The sequence below is a fragment of the Hipposideros armiger genome, unplaced genomic scaffold (assembly GCF_001890085.2).
Source record: "Hipposideros armiger isolate ML-2016 unplaced genomic scaffold, ASM189008v1 scaffold_473, whole genome shotgun sequence".
NCBI lineage: Eukaryota > Metazoa > Chordata > Mammalia > Chiroptera > Hipposideridae > Hipposideros > Hipposideros armiger.
The window spans coordinates 1,213,158-1,234,971 of NW_017731823.1; the positions used below are offsets into that span (position 1 = coordinate 1,213,158).

At 42.3% G+C, this 21,814-nt stretch overlaps 1 protein-coding gene across 1 annotated transcript in view; it reads right to left on the minus strand.

The window, feature by feature from the left end:
- The window catches only part of LOC109395491 (extracellular matrix protein FRAS1), a 79,566-nt gene that overhangs the window by 55,416 nt on the left and 2,336 nt on the right, over positions 1-21,814 (minus strand). The window contains exons 3-12 of the mRNA XM_019666537.1: positions 21,344-21,479; positions 17,731-17,921; positions 16,562-16,715; positions 15,008-15,271; positions 12,971-13,159; positions 11,443-11,562; positions 10,747-10,926; positions 3,179-3,303; positions 2,743-2,883; positions 525-752 (exon numbers count right to left, since the gene is read on the minus strand). Coding sequence (XP_019522082.1) covers positions 525-752; positions 2,743-2,883; positions 3,179-3,303; positions 10,747-10,926; positions 11,443-11,562; positions 12,971-13,159; positions 15,008-15,271; positions 16,562-16,715; positions 17,731-17,921; positions 21,344-21,479 — 1,728 coding nt within the window. The remainder of the gene's footprint in view (positions 1-524; positions 753-2,742; positions 2,884-3,178; positions 3,304-10,746; positions 10,927-11,442; positions 11,563-12,970; positions 13,160-15,007; positions 15,272-16,561; positions 16,716-17,730; positions 17,922-21,343; positions 21,480-21,814) is intronic.

A 21,814-nucleotide genomic window follows, 5' to 3' on the forward strand; every position in this document is an offset into this window, starting at 1 on the left:
CTCACAAAAACACTCAGCCAGTAAGTGACAGAGCTAGAATTTAAATCGGCGTCTTTTGGATGCAAATGTCCTTTTAACCATTGTTATTCTTCATGAGACTGAGAAACGCTGGTTGGCTAAGGGGACACATAAAAGAGAAAGACTATTTAGGACCATGTGATGTTACTGAAAAAACAGATGAAAGAAAAATTAAAGGAGTAAAGGTGAGCAAAAAGGAAAGTAATAATGATAACTATCAACTTCTACTGAAAGTGCTCACGATGTGCCCACAGTGTTAAGTACTTTATGTGGATTACCTCCTTTGATCCCTAGACTCACTGAAGCTGGTGACTATTATTGCACCTATTTTACAGATGACAAGTTGAGGCTTAGAAAAGCTAAGTAATTTGCCTAAGGCCAATTCCTTAGAGACAGAACAAGAACTCAAACAATGCTATCCTTGGTCTAAAAATGCCCTGTTGTGTCTCTGGACAACCTGTGGCATGCTTTGCTGTGCCTCCTTTTCCATTGATTTTTGCTCTCACCTGTTTCCCTCCTTCCTCAATAATAAAGAAAGGATTTGTTCCATCCGCAACAATGAAGGTGAACCAGTCTCTGAGGGAGTTGCTGCCATCATGGCTGTAGCTGACCCGGTTCTGGTAGATGTCTTCCATGGTAAAGGTGGAGGTGTGCCGGAAATGCTGCCCATTGGTGGTTCGCTCGATGGTGCCATGGCGTGGGGGCTGCACAATGGTGAATGTGACAGACTCAGCCTGTCAAGGAGGTTAAAAAAAAAAAAAAGCAAGTAGAGAAGGGAAGTTTGTAAGAGAAACCAGATAACTGAGTGATGGCCAACAGGTGGTCAATGGTAGCCAAACCCAACAGCATTTATAAAATAGGGATTGCATTTTTTTTATACATACCAAAAATAAAGCTAAGGAGAGAGAGAAATTATATGGGTTACTACAATTGAACTTATATTCTGGTGCTTTTAGTTGTAAGACTAAGGCATTTAAATTTGTCTTTTGAGGGTCACAGGGGAACATCTGAGTCTTTAACTTCTACCAGAATGATAGGAACTAGACCTTTTAAAACTATTAATTTCCTTTCAATCCATCCCTTCCCACTTTCCCAAAACTCATATACAAAATCCCCTGTGCATCAGAACAGAAGTTAATTTCCCGTTTCTAATTGCTGCTTCTAGGATAACACAGAGAAGGAAAAATAAAGAGGTAGAAAACCATGCTCAGGACTTTCCAATGATTTCCCCACCAACTTAGAATACAATGCAAAGGCCTGACCTGGGCCACCGAGGCCCTCTGGGACCTAGTCCCAGGACTCTTTGCTGGGCCCACGCTTCCAACTTTCCTGCTTGTTCCCTGCGTTCCAGATGCTGGGCCTCTTGTAACTCAAAGCTCCTAAACACATGTGAGCACAGGGCCATGGTACTTCTGACACTCCTGCCCAGACAGTGATGCTCGCAGGCGACAGCACGGCTTGCTCTCCTACTTCACGGTATCTCTGCACCTCAGAGAAGCCTTCCCTGAACACGGTCTCAAACAGCATGCCTATAAATCTCTACCTCCTTTATCTTGCTTTATTTTTATTCATAGCACTTACCATACCTGACATGATATTATATGTTCTTTCTTTATTGTCTGTTCCACTAAGCAAAGGTTGAAAACTCCCTAAGGCCGGAATTTTATGTGTTTTGTTCACAGCTCTGTTTTTAGGATCTAGAGCACAGGTCAGTACTAGTAATTCGTCATTATTTACTGAAAGAATGAATAAACAAATGAGTGAACACTGGTGCACAGGGTCGTTTGCACATAGAACTAATTAATAAATGCCATGGTACTCTTTTATGGGAGCTAAATCATGCCTGAATGCATCAGGAAAATAAGAGCTCTGTGTGTGCGTGCCCTGCTTTACTGTGTAACGCCTAGTTCTTCGAGGATGCTCAATTGTAATACTTAGTTGTCATCCAAAGAAGTCTGAATAAAGGAGGTACAAAGAAAGGAAGCATGTATAGGTGCTGAACATCTTTGTTCACTTTAATAAGGAATAATAAAAACATTGGGTAAAATGTCATCCACCTAATTTTCTACAAATCATGAAAAAATTCTGCATGTTATTTATCTCCAGGTGTGAGTATGGTATGTGGGAGTGCAGGAGTGGAAGGAGTAGATGTTTTCATGTTTTCTTTATAAATTTCATTAAACATGGTATGTATCAAAAAAATGTTAATTTTTTGGTTATTTTTGCTTTAAGCATGCTTTCCTCAGAATCTTGCTTAAATTAGATAAATTGGAAAATTTAGTTACTGTTTCTCAATGCACAAAATTTTCATCTTTAGAAGTTTCTTTTATGACTTGTTTTTATCATTTGTAAGTATAAAACTTTCTCCATGCTCCATATATTTGATATTTATGTATTTACTGATTGATAAAATAGTTTCACTTAAAAACTAAATCTCAACTATTAATTAAAAAAAAAAGAATTCAGCATGTTAAAAGGAACGTTACATGTAATCAGGGGAGAAGGTGAATATATTTAGGGTTTCAGAAAGGGTGTAAAAGCAGTTTGATCACAAATGTATTTGTTTCTCTTTTCCAGAAGCCATGGTGTCGTCTGACTTTTAATCCTTCAAGGATACCTGTACTAACCTCGACACTGTGCCCTCTCTTTGGGATACACAGTCCCAGAGCAACTTCTGCCACCAGATTGACCAGCCTCTCATTCAGCCAGAGAAGCTGCTCTTACCTCTGTGTCTGCATCCACCGCCTTGAGCTCAAACTCTGTGATGGTCTTCCTCACACCCTCCTGTACCCGCATCCCCAAGTTCTGCACAATGGGCAGCGAATCATCCACAGGGCGAATAGTGATGTGGAAAGTCTGAGTCACCTGGAGTGACAGAAAAATGCAGGTGGGACACCTGTCCCCAGCACCCACCCAAGTAGAAAGTAGGTGCCCTCTAGTTTCCCAGTCACACCATTCCTGGCACAACTGACTGACCAGGAACCCAAATGGGAGATCTCTTGGGCAAGAGCCCCCGGGGCTGTCAGAAGCTGCCTCTCTCCTTGACTGAGAGCAGAGGAACATGAAGCTCCCGTAGCACCAGTCACTCTGCACACTCCATTCGAAGAAGGCTGCTCTGAGTCAACACCCATCCAAGGAGGGGCTTGAGCTCCTCACCTACCTCATTGACTCCATCCGACAGCGTAAAGCTGAAGGCATCTGAATGTTCCTCAGACTCACTGGAGTGGACATACTGAATGTTTCGTGAAGTCAGGTCAGCTTGAGTAAAGGAACTAATCTGGATACCTAGCAAAGGGGGAGGAAAGACACAGAGAATGGCTGTTGAAATGCTAGCCATACTTCTAAGGCCAGGGAAACGTGGTACTCTCACCAGGTAGAGTCCTTCGTATTTTTCTCCTAGCATTTATGTGCTCCTCCCTAAAACTTTGTGTTAAGAGTTGTTTGTGCATTTTTTTTTCTACAATGGCATATGTTCTGTGGGAGCACATGTTAACTTAATTATCTAGGCTTCCACTATGTTCCAAACCAACAGCAGGTACTCAATAAATGTTACTCTCCTTTCTATTGAGGTTTATGTATGCAGGTCAAATCTGTAAAAGGTAGAGCCATTGCTTTATTCTCCAAATTCCTCTCTCTCAAGTTTTACATTCCCCCATAGCCTCATAGTCCTTTCTGAAAACCTGCCCCAATTTTTAATATTGTGTAATTTTTAATATGATATAACTTTTGAACACTGGACTCATAGGACTTTGCTAAAAATAGCCTTGTTTCTGTGATTGGTGAGCTATCCCCAGCCTTTATAATTTCACTGGATATTCTTCAAGGTCCCTTTCAGCTCTCTCTCTTAAAAGGTCCCTTTCAAGGTCTATGATTTTAGCATCTCATATGCTACTTTAGCCTGGTTGGCAGTAACAAAACTTATTGCATGGCTTTGGGCAATCATTCTATATCAACTCTAAAAGGACTAGAAACCAGTATTTTTTAACAACACGATAGAAAACATGTTAAATTTTTTCAGTTGTTTTAAAAGTAAAAAAAAAAAAAATTAAAGTGATTTTAAATAACGCCAAAGTATCCCACAAGTGAATAACATCATGTTTTCAGATGACCGACAACATTTAACACAGAATTCTGGCTTCCATCTTAGGGCTCTGGGACTTATCCTCTGGTACCAGCCAAGACTGAAACAGAATCATATTTTTTAGTTGCTCAGCACAAATGTCTTCTTTCTGATATGGGTATTGGGATACTAACCATTTAATCTAATCTCTTAGTCTGGTCCTGAAATTCATTTGCTGCTGCTTGGGATTTATTATTTGTCATTGTTAATCCTGGCAAAACAAGTTCAGCTTCTCTGTAAAAAAATCCCAAAGAGATTCTACTTTGGCTGTGATACTAGTATCACTGCTTTAGCTTAAAAAAAAAAATTGACCTACATGGTTTACATTTGTGTCTCTCTTTATCATCTAAAATTTGTCACCCAAATACAATAGCCTACTGATATTGGGGCATTAATTTTTTGATGAGGCATTTTATATTTCTGTGCGTGCTACATCAGCTCTTGACAGGATAAAAATGTAGCCCCTGTCTTATAGCTTTTTTCCTGTGGCTCTGGATGGAAATCCATACCATTCTTTAAAAACTTAATAACTTCAGACTGGCTGCACTGAGAAATTTAAACCTCTTACCCTGCTGTGACTCCATCCTCATAGCACATGGGGAAATACTTGTCTGAATTCTCACAATCCACTGGTTACCTAATTCTCTGTTCTCTTTATGAGAGTCTAAGACTGACTGAGAAAGGTGATAGATTTTTTTCCTTCCTCTTGGGAAGGAAGCGCTGGGATTGATTTTCTAAAAACAATTTTATTGAGAAGAAACTGACATATAATAAGTTGCACATATTTAAAGTGTACAATTTCATAAGCTTTGGCACATCCATGAAACCATCACCTCAATCAAAATATTCATCACCCCAAAATTTTCCAGCTGACACTTTGTAATCTTTCTATCCTACCCTTTCCCATCCCCTACCCTATCCCAAAAGAGTCAATGAATTGTTTCTGTCATTATAGATTAGTTGGTATTTTCCCTAATTTTTTTATACATAGAATCAGATAGTATGTACTGTTTTATGCTTGGTTTCTTTCACTTAGCATAATTATTTTACAATGCATCCATATTGTAGCATGTGTTAATATTTCATTTCTTTTTATTGCTGCGTAGCATTCCATTGTGTGGATACATCATAGTTTATCTATTCAATTGTTGATGGACATTCAGATTTTTGCAGTTGGAGGCTACTACAAATAAAGATGCTATGTGCACAAGTCTTTGTATGAGCTTAAGTTTTCATTCTTCTTGGATAAATCTCTAAGAGTGAAATGGCTGGAATACATGTTAGGTGTATGCTTAACTTTTTAAAAACTGACAAACTATTTTCTGAAGTGGTAGCATCACTTTCTGTTCCTACCAGCAGTGCATGATAGCTCTAGGCTTGCTCTTAGTGGGCCTCTCCCAAGTCATTCTAGAAAACACTGAATATCTACCACGTGCAGAACATGGTTTCAGGTTTGCTTTTATGTGTATTAGATTTTATCTTTTAACAACTCTGGGAAGTTAAGGTTGGCATAGCACCTCCATTTTTATAGATTATGACACTGTAATACAAATAGAAAAGCAATGTTACCTATCCAAGGTCACGCAGCTAATACGAGGACAGAGCTGGGATTGGAACTCAAGGTTGTCTAACCCCAAAGTTTATGCCTGCTAGGAGTACTTTTTGTAAAACTCATCTAGCCCCTTCAGTCTAGATGAGAGGCCTCTTGAGCATCACCCTTATCCTTTAATTTTTTTCAATATAAAAGCAATACATGCCTATTAGAGAAAATGTAAAGTACACAGAAAAGTACTAAAGAATCACAAAAACCACTCACAGATCTACCACTGAAATATCACATTGTAATACTGGTGAATTGAATTGTTTCTTATACAATACTTTATGGGTTATAACCTCTTCCTTGTCTGAAATACTGATTTTGATGGAATACTTATCATTTAAGCAATATCCATAATTAAGGCCTAGTGAGTAACAGGCTGAATCTAGAATGCAAGCTTCAAGACGACAAGTATTTTTGTGGTTTCTTCACTAACATGAACCCAGAATAGTGCCTGGCACACAGTAGGTACTCAAAACGTATTTGGTGAATGAATTTAATTTATCCACTATAATCGATATCTAAGAAGCCCTATGAGGACGATTTTCAATCTCTATATATTTTTTCCCTTCAGTTTGAGCCTTTGCTAATTGGGCATTGGAATGCTTCAGATACTCACTTGCCAGCAAGAGGGTGTTTTTGTTTGTTTGTTTGTTTGTTTTTTAAAGATTTTTATTGGGGAATTGGGGGATGGGAACAGTGCTGGGGAATTGGGGGAAGGGGAACAGACAAGTTGCTGTCATTTTGTTCTTCAGTCTAGTTGTGGAGGACGTTGCTTCACTGGCCCAAGTTGGCACCATCATTGCGCTCTTCCCGGGCTAGGCACATCAGTCACTGGCTTCTGGACGGCAGCTCACTGTGGCTGCTGGCTGCTCACGCTGGCTGCTGGCTACACACGGTAGCCCATGGCAACCCACTGCCACAGGGGCTGCAGCCTACGCCATTGCTGGTGACTCACAGCAGCCCAGCTCCAGGTTGAGCTGTTGTTCAGCATCTTAGCTAAGGAGGGCAGTGTCACTGGCCCTCATATGTGGGATCCGAATCGGGCCCTCTGGTGTCCCAATCCAGTTCTTAACCAACTCGCCACTGGGCCAGCCGGAGGGTGTTTTTTTTTTTTAACAACATTTTGTCCCTACTGGCTGTCACAGCAGGTGGTTACAGTTTGAAAATACCTTAAAGGCTTTTAATCCCATCCAAGGTGCTTGCAGTCACCAACCTGCTGGCTAAACTATGTATCAGGTAGTATGCTGGAGACCCACATTAACCCTGTCAGTTTTTCCAATTTTCCTGGAAGGCCAACATGTTTGAGAAAGTTCAGTCCAGGTCAGGGAAATGGAGCGGGGATAAAGCATCTTTGAAGAAACTGTTGTCCTAAGAGGAAGTGAGGGGACTGCCTCAGGTCCTCCTGCTTCCAGCGTGGCCGTGGGTGACTCTGTGCTTCCATCTGTGTCCTCACCTCCAGCTCATGCTGGGAGACTCTCAGCTTTTCTGCTTTAGATTTTCTTCAATGCCTCCTGTTATGGGCCAAATTGGATGCCCCCCCCCCCTGTCTCTCCCCATTCATATGTTGAAGTCTTAACCCTCAGTATCTCACAATGTGACATTATTTGGAAACAGGATCATTGCAGATGTAGTTCATTAAGATGAGGTCTTTAGGGTAAGCCCTAATCCAATATGATGATTGTCCATATAAAAAGGGAAATTGCGACACAGCTATACACACAGGGAGAACACCATGTGAACAGGAATATGGCCACCTACAAGCCATGGAAAGAGATCCTTGCCTCAGAAAGAACCAACCCTGCCAATACCATGATCTCAGACTTACAGCCCCCAGACCTATGAGACAAGACATTTCTGTTTAAGCTGCGCAATCCGTGGTGCCTCATTACAGCAGCCCTAACAGGCTAATGCATCTCTGCTCTCAGGGAGAACCCAAACTAAGGCACTGGGTGCATTCTATTTTTGCTAGTGTCACAATACTGAGACAAAGAGAAAACCAAAGAATACTTTTACTCAAGCATCATCTTTGGGAAGCCTTTGCTGACTCACCCCACCCCTCTCTTAGGTGGAACTCACTGTCCTCTGTCATGTTGTCACAGCTACTAAAATACATTTGCACATATTTGTTTACACGTCTACCACTTCTACAACATCACTTTTCTCCTGCAGTTGTGGCTCAATAAAAGTCTGATGAAGGGGAGAGACAGTGCTGTGCTGGAGATTGCTATATTCCAACATTACTCCTCCCCTACTTTAAAACTGTAACTCCTGACTATTAGCTAAGCAACTGGATCCCCAGTTAGGGTCTACATTTCCTAGCTGCCTCACAGCTCTGTGTGGTTATGTTCTTGCCACTAGGATGTGTGCTCTCCCAGTAATACCCCTAAAAACAGAAACGAATGTGGGTTCCCCTGGACTGTCTCCCTTACTGCTAGCTGGGGAATGACAATAATCACAGTAGTTGTTGGACCAGAAAGGGGAGCCTTGTGCTGAGGAGTACTGAGCCACCTCAGCCACCTGGGCCACCTGCCTCCGGATTTTTCTGAGTGAAAATAAAAGTTCTTGTTGCAGGCACTGTATTTTGGAGTCTCTTTATTCCAGCAGCTTAGCTCCTGTCCTAATAATTTAATTTCTTACACTGGTTTCCCAAGTCTTTCGGGTCTCTGATGGGAGGGTGTGGCCCCTCAGCCTTGAAATGAGCACATATGGGAGTAGACTTTCACGTTACTCTCCTCGGTGGGAGGAGGTTCGCGTCTGTCTGTCGGCTGCACAGATGGCTCCCTACACCTCCTCAGGGAAAGAAAAGAAGAGCTTCATGCTTTTCCTGTCTATCTAAAGAGAACAATCAATTACAATCGGCTGACCAACAAAGAGAGCATGAGAATAACTCCACTTCATAGTGAACCATCAAGAGGAGGTGTGTAAGCACTGGTGGCAAGCGATCATTACAAGAGGCATCCAGTCCCAAAATAGTGCCGTGCCTGCATGGCAGAAGTTGCTCTGCTCTTCGTAGAAAGCCCAGACTCCAGCCCCACCCCAGCTTCTGGGAGAGACGTCCTTGCCCATTGAGACAAATGTGGTAAGATGCTGCTGGTCTTCTCTAAGCTGTAGCCAGCTGCCTTGAGAGGATGAGAGGTCATCAACATGGACTTCCTCTACAGCGAGACCTTTCACTTTTACAAAGAATCAAATGCAGGAGAATATTCTCACTTAGGGGAGAAAGGGAAGGAGAGAACGCTGATGAAATGCTATAGAAAGGACTCTGTGTAGGGTTGGTAGTGAGGGAGGGCCAAGGGAAGCTCTGCCCTATTAGCCATGGGGAAGAGCTTCCAAGAATAACAGGGTGGGACTGGATCCTCATGTCTTGTCTACTTAGAGTTGCTAGAAACAGCAGACTGAGAAAAACTGGTGGGGGCGGGAGACAATGTAGATTAGGAAGTCAAGCCTGGTAGAAAAGGGCAGGGGAAGGTAGCCTTCCAGATAGAGAAAGCCGGTCCCCTATGTGGGGAGGGCGCTTTCCCAAGGGAAGGGAGAAGTGTGATCACCAGTGGGTTGCTCCCTAAGCAGCACTGACTTGTTCTTGGCAGACAGAATTTAAGCCCTGTGAAGGCTGAGACTGGAAACACAGAAAAGGTGAATTCGGAGCAGCCTCACACAGGTCGAAACACAGCCTGGGGTCAGGGAAGAGGAAGGCTGAGACCTACCAGCAGGTAGGCCCTAGCATGCCTCGCATGAAGCTCAGAGCCTGTTCAAGCCTTGCACAGTGAGCATGCAGCTGCCCCCCACAACAGCCAAAGAGTCTGCCCTTTCATCTTTGGGGAGATACAATCAGCAACCTGACAGAATTCTGGCAGAAGAAATTAGCTCATGAATTAGTTATCAAATACCTCATGCAGCCAAGGTCTTCAGAGTGCTAATCTGCATACTTCCCCCAGGAAGTTGGGGACAAAAGGTTAGGCCACCTGCTTTAATTTGCATTAGGGATTTTGGCCAATCTGTCCATCCTTCTCCATGCCCTCCCACCATATGCACTCAACACTCCCTCCTCCAGCCTCACAGTGGGCCCTGACATGGTCTGGCTACCTCATCTCCTCCCCATCACCCTGTACCTCTGGAGGCTCACCTCCCACCACCCTCTCCCTCATTCACTCTGCCGCAGGCACACTGGTATTCCCGCATTTGGAACGTGATGTGCCTGCCTGATCCCTGATCCCTCAGGGTGTTTACACTCGCTGCTCCCTGTCTGGAATGCTCTTTCCTTATCTCTCAGCTTGGTGGGCTCCCTCACTTTCTTCAGATCTCTGCTCAGATGTCCTCTTATTATTAGGGAGGCCTCCCCTCACCCCCTTGCTCCCTGTGCACCCTGGCAATGCCCTTTTGTGGTGAGCACACAATGCAATATGCAGATGGTGCATTATAGAATTGGGCACCTGAAACATATAATGCTATTAACTAATTATCCCAATAAATTTAATTAAAAAACACTTCCTTCCTTCCATATCCTTCCCTGAGTTATGGTTATCTGTTGAGGTTCCTTATCTCACACAGCAGAAAACTCTGAAAGGTGAGAGCTGTATTTTATTTTTGTCTTTTTCTTCTTTCCCCAGCAGCAGCTAAACTAGAATATTGTTCAATACATACAGTATGTTCACTTGCTCTTTGCTGAGTTAGATTTTTAAACACAATGCATCATACCATGCCAGGTGCTCAAAGAGTTTAAAAGAAGAACAGGGTGCAGTGTTTGCCCTAAAAGAATTGACAATCTAGTTATGGAGACAAAATTGCTTATATAAAATTGCAATGTTTTAAATCAACTTTCAGAAAGTAATTACTGAGCATCTATGTGTGCTAAGGATAATGCAAGGCTGTATAGAATGGTCAAAATTAGTGACGCAGAAAAAAAATCCTGATAAAGGCAGACTCTAGGTGTATGTGTCCACACACTTTGGCTGCCCCAGACACTTACTAAAGCTGAGCTTTTGGTTTGACGAAGCAGGAACAGGCTTACCCGGTGACGCTGCATGTTCTAGGTGGCCCAGGTGGGGCTGTCTGGTGATGCTGTAGGTAAGTCTTGCAGGCTCACTCTCCTGGTCCGTGGCAGAGAGCTGTAGGGTGGTGATTTTCTTCACAGAGTTTTCATCCAAGACCAGCCCCTTATTGGTAGTGATGACTGGTGGGGATTTGTCTTCTGAAAAATAGCAGAAATAATGATTTGAAATGGGACTGTTTTGGCCTCCTTGGGCCTGTGCCCAGAGGTGAGGTAAGAATAGTTCTTAGGCATGAACCTCAGAGAGTGCCTCAAAGAGCCAGAGCTTCACAGAGCAGAGGGGATGTGATCCCAGAGTTCCATATCAGCCAGGTAAGGAAAGACAGCCTCACGGTCATCACTGTGTAGACTGTATAACCACAGAACTGCTGAGTGTTTTTATTTTATTTATTTTTTATTTTTGAAATTTTATAGGGGAACAGTCTGTTTTTCCAGGACCCAGCGGCTCCAAGTCAAGTTGTTGTCCTTCAATCTAGTTGTGGAGGGCGCAGCTCAGCTCCAAGTCCAGTTGCCATTTTCACTCTAGTTTCAGAGGGCATAGCCCACCATCCCATGCGGGAACTGAACCAGCAACCTTGTTCAGAGCATGTGCTCTAACCAACTGAGCCACCCTGCCACCCCTGCTGACGTGTTTTTAGAAACTTGATGACGCCTTACCTGAAACACTGATGGAAAATGACTGGCCAACCAATTTGTTGCCTTCTCCATCAACCACATCAAATCTGAAAGCAAAGCTCCCGCCAGATTCCCCTTTTCTGTGGCTGTATTCTACGTGGCCTGGAAAGAGAACAAAAAAGGTCAGGATTTGCTATTAATGCTTTCTGTCCTTATTTCTGAAGTGGGAGGTGGGAATTTGATTGGTAGTCATATCAATGAATCATTTAACACCTTCCTCACTTTGATAATGCTTTTGACATTTTCATCTCAAGTTTTCATTTCCTTCTTCTCTTTCTCACTATGAGCTTCCTCATAAAGACACCTCATAATAAAATCACCCCCCAGTAGCATTGCTTATGGTTGAGGCTCAGCTTTTGTGAAAGACTCTGAAGAAGTCTCATGAATAACCAGATCAGCAAAATGGCCCATGTGGAACATGTGCACTGACCACACCCACATCATCGGGGTGACCCTGTTATATATCCATGTCATAGAACAGAGGATGCAGCGCTGCCACCCACATTCTCCCAGAATGCGTCACTTCCAATTCCCATCACAGCCTTAAATCATTTTTGGGACAGCATATGATATAACAAACCAATGAATAAACAAACAAGATAAATAAACTCTACATAGAAGTCAAAAGAACCCAAAGTGGGGAGTGCAATGTATTACATTTTTGTGAACCCACATTACTTCCAAGTACCCTAGCAACATAAATATAACCAGGGAAGAGGTGCCTGGTCTCATTTTTTAAAAGACACACTGGGGCAAGGAATAATTAATGAATTACTATCCTTTTGCCTATTCCACCCCTTCATTAAAGTACAGACAGGTCCAATGAGGATTTGGCTGCTACAATTTTAATTGTTAGTGCATGGACTGATTTCTGCTCCTTGGGGGCACACTCCCACCTCTCAATGGAATTGCACATCATCACATGATGTTGGATTACTTTCTTCCCCCAATATGTAACTTTTTTTCCCTTCTTGACCCCTGAAAGCACTGTACAGTAACTACATAGCATTTAACATTTATGCTTTTACATGACATCAGCATTTCCTGGAGAAGGGATGAGCTATGTTATCTCCCCCAGGCAGCTCCGATTTATGCCCTTCCATTTTGCTTAGTTCATTAACTTGTGCTCTTGGGGGAGCTGAAAAGAGATATAAATTGTTCACCTAAGGCAGGCATAATTTTCACCTTAATCCACCCAATTCACTTCTTTTTCCTTTCTCACATACACTTTTTAGTATCACAGCAAATCAATGATTTTTCCCCCCTCCATAATAGCCCCAAATGTCATCAATGCTACGTCAAAGGACGAACACGTTGTAGCCCCGAAGAATAGTTAAAAAACAAAAAACATTCAGGAGACAAGAAAGCATAGACTAAGCTACAATTCAGCTCTTACTGAAAACAAAGTGTGCACGGTTTACTGCCATAGGTTACCAGGCATTAAACGCCCGTTGTCCCACTGTGGGTGGAGTCCATGAAAGTCTGGGGAGGCAGAAGGGGACTGGCTGACCTTGGCGAATGTCAGCCTGGGTGAAACTTCGAATGGGGCCCTTAACGGAGATGCGCTCCCGGTCGCCATGCTTTGCCATATGCAGGCGCCCTGCACCAGGATCTTCCTTCATGATGTACATCACCTGACGGTCATCTGAGTCAGTATCTGTCACTTTCAGGTGCTGTTGTGTGATGCGTGCTACAGACCCTAGAAGAGAATGGGAGAGAATAGGTAATTCCCCGTCTTGCCTTTGAAAAGGACGTCAAATGATTTTAGGAGACTGGGTAGTAAATTATCACACATTCTCTGGGTGTAAGTAAGTATCAGGTGCTTGCCCTTCTGTTTCCAGCTGAATAAATGTTAATTTCCCCAAGTGAAACAGTCCTAACTTTGCAATTTGCTAATCATCCCTTGAGGTTACATCCGAGCCCTTTGTCTCTTCTGATCCAATTTAACTCTTTTTCCTATGCTGGCTCTACTCCTGCAATCTAACAGTCAGTACCTAGTTCTACGGATTAACTCCTGGTTCTGTGATGTGAATCACTTCTAGACCTATAATGGATCTTGGATCTAATGTATTTTCTTTCTGGAGGATCACCAAATCATAAAAAAACAGCTTTATACAAACTCACACACATATGTGGTTGCCATCTCAGACTGAATAGTCAAACTCATTGTTCCTGAAGCCAGAGCATATGGAGAGGGTTACGGAGCAAGGAAGCCCAAACACTGGGCCCTCTGAGGCTGCTCAGGTATTGGGAATGCAGGCCAGATACTGGTTACAGGCAAATACCTCTCCTCAGGGCCTTTCCTCTTCCTTTTCAGTCTAGTCATTTTCTTATATTAAAATTAAATAAATTCTGGTAAGGTACATCCTAGTGATGCATGTGTAACACATCCTGGTGTTTGGAGTGACAATCTACCATGGATCCTGAGTGTACATGCATGTTCTTGCCAGGTAATGCCAAGAATGCAAGGCATGACCGCTCGTTACCCAGGTCATTCTTAGCGAGCAGCCCAGGGATGAGGTGACATCTTCCTTTGGGACACATATCAGACTCGCTTATAGCTTTCTATAACATGGGGGATTTCCCCAGCTCAGTGTTTCTCTCCTGTAAGGCATCCCACTGCACATGAAGGCATCCCCCTGGGCCCTCTGCACCAACCACATGAGGCATAGAGAGTAGAGGGAACTGACGCAAACTTGTTGATGGTGATGCCGCCTGCTGTGCTATGAGTAACGAAGGTACCTTGTCTCTGACGGAGGAATCTCATATCTCCCTCCAGCATCCATGAAACAGTAATAGGCTAACTTAGCTTGTAAATAGGGTAAAGTTAAATCCAAGACCTAATACTTGAGACCTTTTGGAATCTCCAAATTTCCATACACCATTATACCATATATTTTTTTACTGCAAAATACATGGGACACTAAGGATAGACAAACAAACAAACAAAGTGGGATGTAGATGTTCTGTGGGCAAAAAGCCTGCTCCTAATTAACTCCTACTACAAACTCACTGCAAGAATGACACTTGTGGCAGGTCTTTCAGTGCTGCTTATACATAGGCAAAATTGTGACTATTAGACCCTCAGACATCATTTCAAATAATTCCCAATTATTTGCATAATCTCTATTAGTGCATAATGGCTTCCCAATTGTTCCTCCATGCTTTTTTTTTTAACAAGCATGTTGAAAATCCTGCTAGCTGTCTTTTGTTGTTTGTTTCTGTGGAGTTTGTTGGACAGTGGCAATGTTCCAAGAAACCTGGGCCCATGAATGTTTGGATAAATTAAGGTTTTTGAGGGTCCTGGAAATACTATACACTCTTCTCAATCTTTTAACAAATTCACAGACACAGGCATCTTGTCCAAACAATTTCAGAGATTCATATTTTTCACTCACAACTGTTAATATCCCTAAAACAACAGCTGTCCCCAATGCCAGTCTCCCTGAGCTCTGAACACAGAGTTCAGTATTCTCCCACTGCACATGCGTGGAAGTACTACACACTGACAAAGATCCACCGCCATTCTCTTTCATGCCTTTGGTACCTGCTGAGAGCTGTAGGCCTCGGTTAATAGCCATGTAGGGGGTGTCACCCGTAGGCAGATCTACGTATATCTCCATCCTCCCTGTGTCCACGTGGAGGCCATCAGTGAGGGAGAAACGGAACTCATCCACTGCCACACGAGGACCGCCAGGCATGTACCCGAGCAGGCCACCCAGGACGTCCTGGTAGGTGAAAGATGAACCCTGGTCTAAAATCCTCCCATTCTCCAAAGGCTCAGAAGCACTTTTCCTCTGGAGTAGATGACCTGAGGAAATAAGTAAAGAAAAACAAAGAAACAATGGTAGAATATACAGGGCACCAAAACACTGACTGGTTTTGTCAACTATTCTGAGCCTGGTTAGGAAGTCAATTGCCTCAGAGGCTGTTGGTGACACAGACACATAAATAACCAACAACTTAGCATTTTATATATTGGGTCGTCGGGAAAGTCATGACATATTTTTCTATGTTTTTCAATGCAAAAATGCGTCATAATTTTCCCGACGACCCAATATAAGCACAGGGTAATTCCCTGTGGCCTCATCTACAAATAAAGAAGATCAAGTCCTACTTTCCTGGTTAAAAATCTCTTAAGGAGGCACAGATGGATGTGGTAATATAATAGCTTAGAAACCAAATCTCTCTCGATGAATTCAAACTCATTTCATTATCTAAACCTTATTTTTTCCCTTTCACAAAGTAAAAATAGAACTATTTACTTGCTGCCTCCCTCCTAGGGCATCTGGGATGGGAGATAAGAATATGTTTTGAATCCTTTTAAATTCAGAAAGATACTAAGCATCTTTGGGCTGAGACATATTTTTCTGTTTTTAAGGGCCATGTGTACTGTAATTGGACAGTTAAAGTGCTTCATTAAAGAAAGTGAAAATGAATGAGGGTAAGCTAAAATGCAATGCCAACAGCCTCTCCTATTAACTCTCCATCAACAGCAACACTTTCACCTTTAAAAGACCAATGGGCCTTACGATGGACTAAGACACCCCTTGAGAGATGAAACTTCCAGAGCTTTAGCTAACACCAGAGGGATGGCACTTAGAAAAGTAGGTAGAAGATTCCCATGGTGGCTTTTACCTCTGCTTTAATCAGGAAAAGTGCTTTTTTTGCAAAAGGAACAAGCTCATAAAGACATTTAGCACACCTGTAACCTGAAGTGAACACCTTTTGCAATTAATAACAAGGCTGCCACACTGTTCCTTGCATGCGATGGCCCAGGGTTATCAAGCAGTAATGTCTACTCTGAGCAAAGGACATGCAGACCCTGAAAACTGTTTTGCCTGAGGTCTACAGGAAAGCAAGAAAACAGCTGAATTGAATTTCAGGAATACCAATTACCTAGGATTCAGGCTTTTCAAGCAACCGGGGTTTAACTGTGACCCCAAAGAATATTAGCTAGCTGTGAATTTGATTATATTTTGATGCAAAAAATAGATGATATGCAGGTGAGGCAGAGGAATAACCAACTGAAATCTGTGTTTACTCTAATAACCCATGGGGCACTTCAATTAAGAAGCTTTATATAGCAGTTGTGTCCTACCGTGGTCAGGTTCCTTTGTCAATACAAAAATCAGTTCATTATCTGGAGTGTCCAGGTCTTGCAGACTCAAAGAAGAATTGCTTATCACCACTCCTGAGCTCAGCTGCACACGGAGGGGCCACAGGCTCATCTTGGGAGGCTCATCATTCTTCCTCTGATTAAAGCATAAATTATTAGGCCTTACGCAGATATTGGTTTAAGAAAAAAAAAGTACATTATTTAGAGAAGGTAATATCATATCGAGTAATATGTGTCAACTTTCACTATCAAAATAACATTTAATGTGTCACCATTTTTAATTCCCAATCAAAATGGTTAGTTTGAAAGGAAAGCAAATCACACAAACAAAATGTCCCCTTGAAAAGAAACGAGTGGACATTCTATGAAAATCTTCTCAGATCTTTTCCATAGGTACAGTGATCGTATTTTTAAGACCAAAAATATGGACAAGTAGTTAGACAAGTATAAGGAGATTTGGGGGATAAAAGGACATATTATTTGAAATCAGAACTGTTTTAGAAAATTCTAAGGACATCATAGTATCTGTGGGAGGACCCCATACTTGAAAGCATGGGTTTTTAAAGCTGTCTCCCTGCCCCTGTCCAGCCCCCCCTCCATCACTGTTCCTGAATGGGGCTAAGGGTACCATGTTTTTTATTTTTCCAAAGCAGAGGGTATTCCATTTTGAGTTTTATCTTTTATCTTTCTCTCTCCTTGGGGTGGTAGAGCAAGCCTATGGAGTTCTCCAATGAAAATAAATACAGCATCAAGGAATACGTTTCTTTGATGTTACAATTCAGTGAATAAATACATTAAAAAATTAAGAAAAGGCAAGTATGCACATAGAACTACATACAATAATTTCAGGAAAAAAATAGTCATGTTAGTTTTCATTTAAATATGAGACTGGCAAGATTTCTCTGTCTGACCCTCACAAACTGTTTTCACACAGAAATAGATTTTTACCCTGAAATGGAAATGCAGATTTCCATGTTGACAATCCCCAAAAGCCAGCCTTCATTTCTATGTTTCCTATAGGTCAGGGTTGTATTTTTACACTGACCTCTAAAATTGAAAGTCAAATCCAACCTTCTTTGCTTTTGAATGTACATAAAGCTATCAAATGATGAGATATTAAACCCAACTTTTCCAACATCCAAAGTCTTTACCTCGATGGTGATATTGATGCTGTGGATTTCTGAACGACTGTTTCCATCACTTACATAAAAACTAAAAATGTCATGGGTCGGCTCAATGCTTTCATGAACACTCTGAAAGTAGTAAATATAGTTTTCCAGGATATGTTGTATAGGGAACGATGCTTCTAGGTCACTGGTAGTTCCAGGGCCAAAACGATCACCTGCGCCAACATTGAGAGAGAACTTTTACCTCGATCCATCAATTCCTGCTTATTAGGCTGCACCAGAAAACATGACAGCATTATCAACAAAAGATGAAAATACATTGAGGATGAAGATGGTAATATGGAAAGAGCACAAGACCAGGAATTGGAAGACTTGGGGATGAATCCCATTTTCCCCATTATTTCTCATCTATAAATTAATATACCCACCCTGCTATTTCAAGGGCAATCAATGAGAAAATATGCCTGAAAGAGCTCAGCATGTTATTATTTTACATAGCATAGAATCAGTGGTTGTTTTGTTAGAAATCTTGGACAAAATAAGTGCCAGGGCAAGTAATGACATAATAGCAAAGGTTCTACCTTAAGCTTTAGTCAATTTCAAGACCATTCTACCTGGTATATCCTACAAGAGGAATGCTCTTTCTCTATATGAGAAAAGGTTAACTTTTTTTAATTTAAGAAGTATCTCCTTAAGCATGTCTTCATTTGACCTCTCAGTTCCTTAAGGAAACCTCTGCATGGGTCAGAGCTCAGCTCCTGGGATGGTCCACCAGGGCTAGTGTGATGCTCAGGGACCACTAGAACTCAGGTACCATTCAGAGCTCCATAGTTAGCTCTGGCTAACTATTCCTTTCATGCCAACCCCAAACACTGTAAAAGGTTAAGGGGAGGCACTGTCTATGTAATGGGTGACTTGTGTCTTGCGTGGTCCTACTCTCTCTAATTGATTGATTTTAAATTGTTACTACATTTTCTCTTAAAGAGAGGAGAAAAAAGAAATCCCTGTGTCTTCGAACATTCCCTAGATATATCTACAAAGAAAAGTAAAGATATAAGATAAGAAAGCAACAAGGCTTTCTCTTTCCCTCTTCCCTGGGTCTTTGCAAAGATCAGGTCATAAATTAAAAGGCCAATTGACTTCCTGAATTGTAGACAGTGTCTTTTTTTTTACCTCACAACAGAAAGACTAGAGATGAAAATGTTTTATTTATAATATGTTTGAAATAACTCAAGACAAATATTTTTTTTCTTTAATGACATGAATTTTCTTAAATTTTAGCACTCAGATTTGATATATCTTGACACCAGAAGAATAGAGGGGGTCTAATCCTAGGACATACAGTTTAGGTTTTCCAGGAGAAACTGCTATAATTCCTCTAAATGTTTATTTTCTCTTTCCATTGGGCACTATAAATATTAGAAATGTGGCTTCTTTATTTGGGTTAAAAATAGCCTAAGCAAAGTAAATGATGCCTAAAACTATACTCACATAGAATAATGACTTGTTTTCTGTCATTGGAAAACAAGCTATTCAACAAGTGAATCTGTTACTGAAGCTCTCAGCATCAACCCTTCCAATTATTAAAACTGTACTTTCTATTTTTTCATGTAAATTATTATTACTATTATAATGTGTTTCCTTGCCTTCTGAAACAGAATATACTATGTGCAAATTAAATAGTTTTGATGTGTGCAGGCTGTCATTATGAACACCTATGGCTGCATCGCTGTAGCTCACAGTGATGCCCTAGAGGTAATCAAGGGGGGCCCTGTCCTGTGTGTGCTGGTACGAAATGAATACAGATGCCATGCTGTTAGATTTTATACTTAACAACGTAATTATTCTGTTTCTTCCCGTCTTGCTGGCAAGAAGTTTACGCTGCTTCTTCTAGTGTTTTTAAAAAGACGTTCTTCTGATCATCTGGATTCTGAATCTAGGTAGCTAGCTTCATGTATATAAAACAGACTAGGCTCTTACCACCCACGGAGCAAGAGTGGGGTACTTAAGTGATGTGCCTTGGGACAACTATTTGTCCTCCTGAATGTCTTTTCCTTACTTCCGGGTTCATACTAATGTAGAGCAGTGGTTCTCCAAGTGTGGCCCTTGGACCAGCATCAGTGGCATCATCTGTGTGCTGGTGAGAAATGCAAACATATGGGCCTCACCAACCTTCTCCCCCAGGAACTGTGGGTTTGCTGCCCAGGAAACTGTGTTTTCACAAGCCCTCCCTGCACAGTAAAGTTTAAGAATCATTTTTAAGGGGGGCTTAGGCTTGCCAGAAATTTGACTTTTGGACTAGTGAAAAACTTGTCTGCATGCATTCCAGGCTAACATGAAACCATGTTAGGGAGGCTTAATAAGAAACCATCTGGAGAGAAGGGAAAACTGGGGCAGCCATTCTTCCCTGATTTCCCCCCTTTGCCCATGCTCTTCGCTCTGCGAGAAATGCCTCTTCCCTCTGCCCACAGTGACTCACTCCCACTGACCCTTCAAGTTCCAAATCAAATGTCACTTCCTTAGACTTTTTCCTGCCTTCCCAGGCACAAGTAACTGTTTTGTCCTGTGTACTTTCTTAGTGCTTTGCTCCTCTCCCTGTCCTGGCATTTTATTTATTATAACTTCTCAGTCTTCCTATCTGTCTCCCACTCAAGGCAGGGGCTGTGTCTTCTTCAGCTTTACATCCATTGTATCTGGCGTAAACATTTGTTGCGATAAATCTAATTCAGCCATAAACAAATCCAACTGCACACACTGAGAGGCTACATGGGGAAAAGGTCCAAGCTTTTCTATTTGAAAGCATGACCACTGCTAAATGAGTTTCTGTAACCAGGCTCAAATCTCAGGCACCCTGCTGGCCAAAGACACCTTCGGTCAGTGAATGGCCTCTCTGTGGGAGCTGCTAGCTGGGCGCCAATTAGGGGCGAGTGCAGCATTCAGGAATCTCATGGCAGAGGCAGCAGCACAGTGACCTGCCAGGAGCTGTCTCAACTGCCAGTTAGTTCGGTCTCAGGGGCCCTATGGATATCACACATTTTCTCCTTCTCTGTGATAACCACCAAGGGCAGGGGGTCCAGGGCAGATGGTGGGAAGGGAGGGATGCTAGGAGAGGGTCACAAACAGGCAAGCACACATTTCAATTCATGTCATACACTTAGAGGGAGCCCAGACTGTTGTTCAGCAGAACTGCAATAAAAGGACAGACATTTTTATTTCCTTGGCACTCAATTCCGAGTGTAATCCACACGCCCTCCATCCCCATTGCTGGCACTCCAAACCCTCTTACTCTGCTCTATTTGTTTCCTTGATTTACCTCCTAACATTGTACACAAGTTTCTCATTTGTTAGCTTTCTTATCTGTCTCCCCCCACCAGGATCTAAGGAATCACAGAGGCAGGGATTTCTGTCTGTTTTGTTTACTGATATTTCCCTAATGTTTTAAAAAGTGCCCAGCACACAGAAAACGCTCAGCAAATTTCTGTTGAGTAGATGAAACCTTCCTCCCTTCCATTTCTTTGAAATGGTGCCATTCCTTTTTAGTTCTCCATGTCCAGGTTTAACCAGAGGCAGTTACCCCCCTCCACCCTCCCTTCTTGTCAGGCCTGGAAGAATTCTACCGCAGAGCTCCTGCTGGTACCTGTTCCTGTGTTCTCGATGCAGCCATACTTGGGCAGAGCACTTAGTCTAATGATGGCATCTCCCTGGAGGTTGTCATGGTCATCAGCAGCAAAGAAATGGTGAAAGGAGAGTGGGGCTCTCCCTCCCTCTTCAACCTAAGAAAGAAAAGATCGCAGAGAGGCCTTGGGCAGTTGCATATAACTATGGGAAAAAGAACTGAATTGCAAAGTGCTGCCTCAGGTGACCTTCCAGCACCAATTTCACTCCTTTGAGGAAGCAGATCCTCTGTGGAAGAGATGAGGACTGTGCATGCTGCTGCAGCTGGGCAATCTTTCTGCTCCTTTCAAAGCGACACTCAGGCACGATGACGTCTGTGTCTCCCTTCAAAGTCGCACTTCCTTCAATGACGGATCTGGTTATATAGCAGATCTGGCCCATTCTAATCACCTGCCTCGGCATGGCTGCACCAGAGGATGGGCTGCCTTCCTTC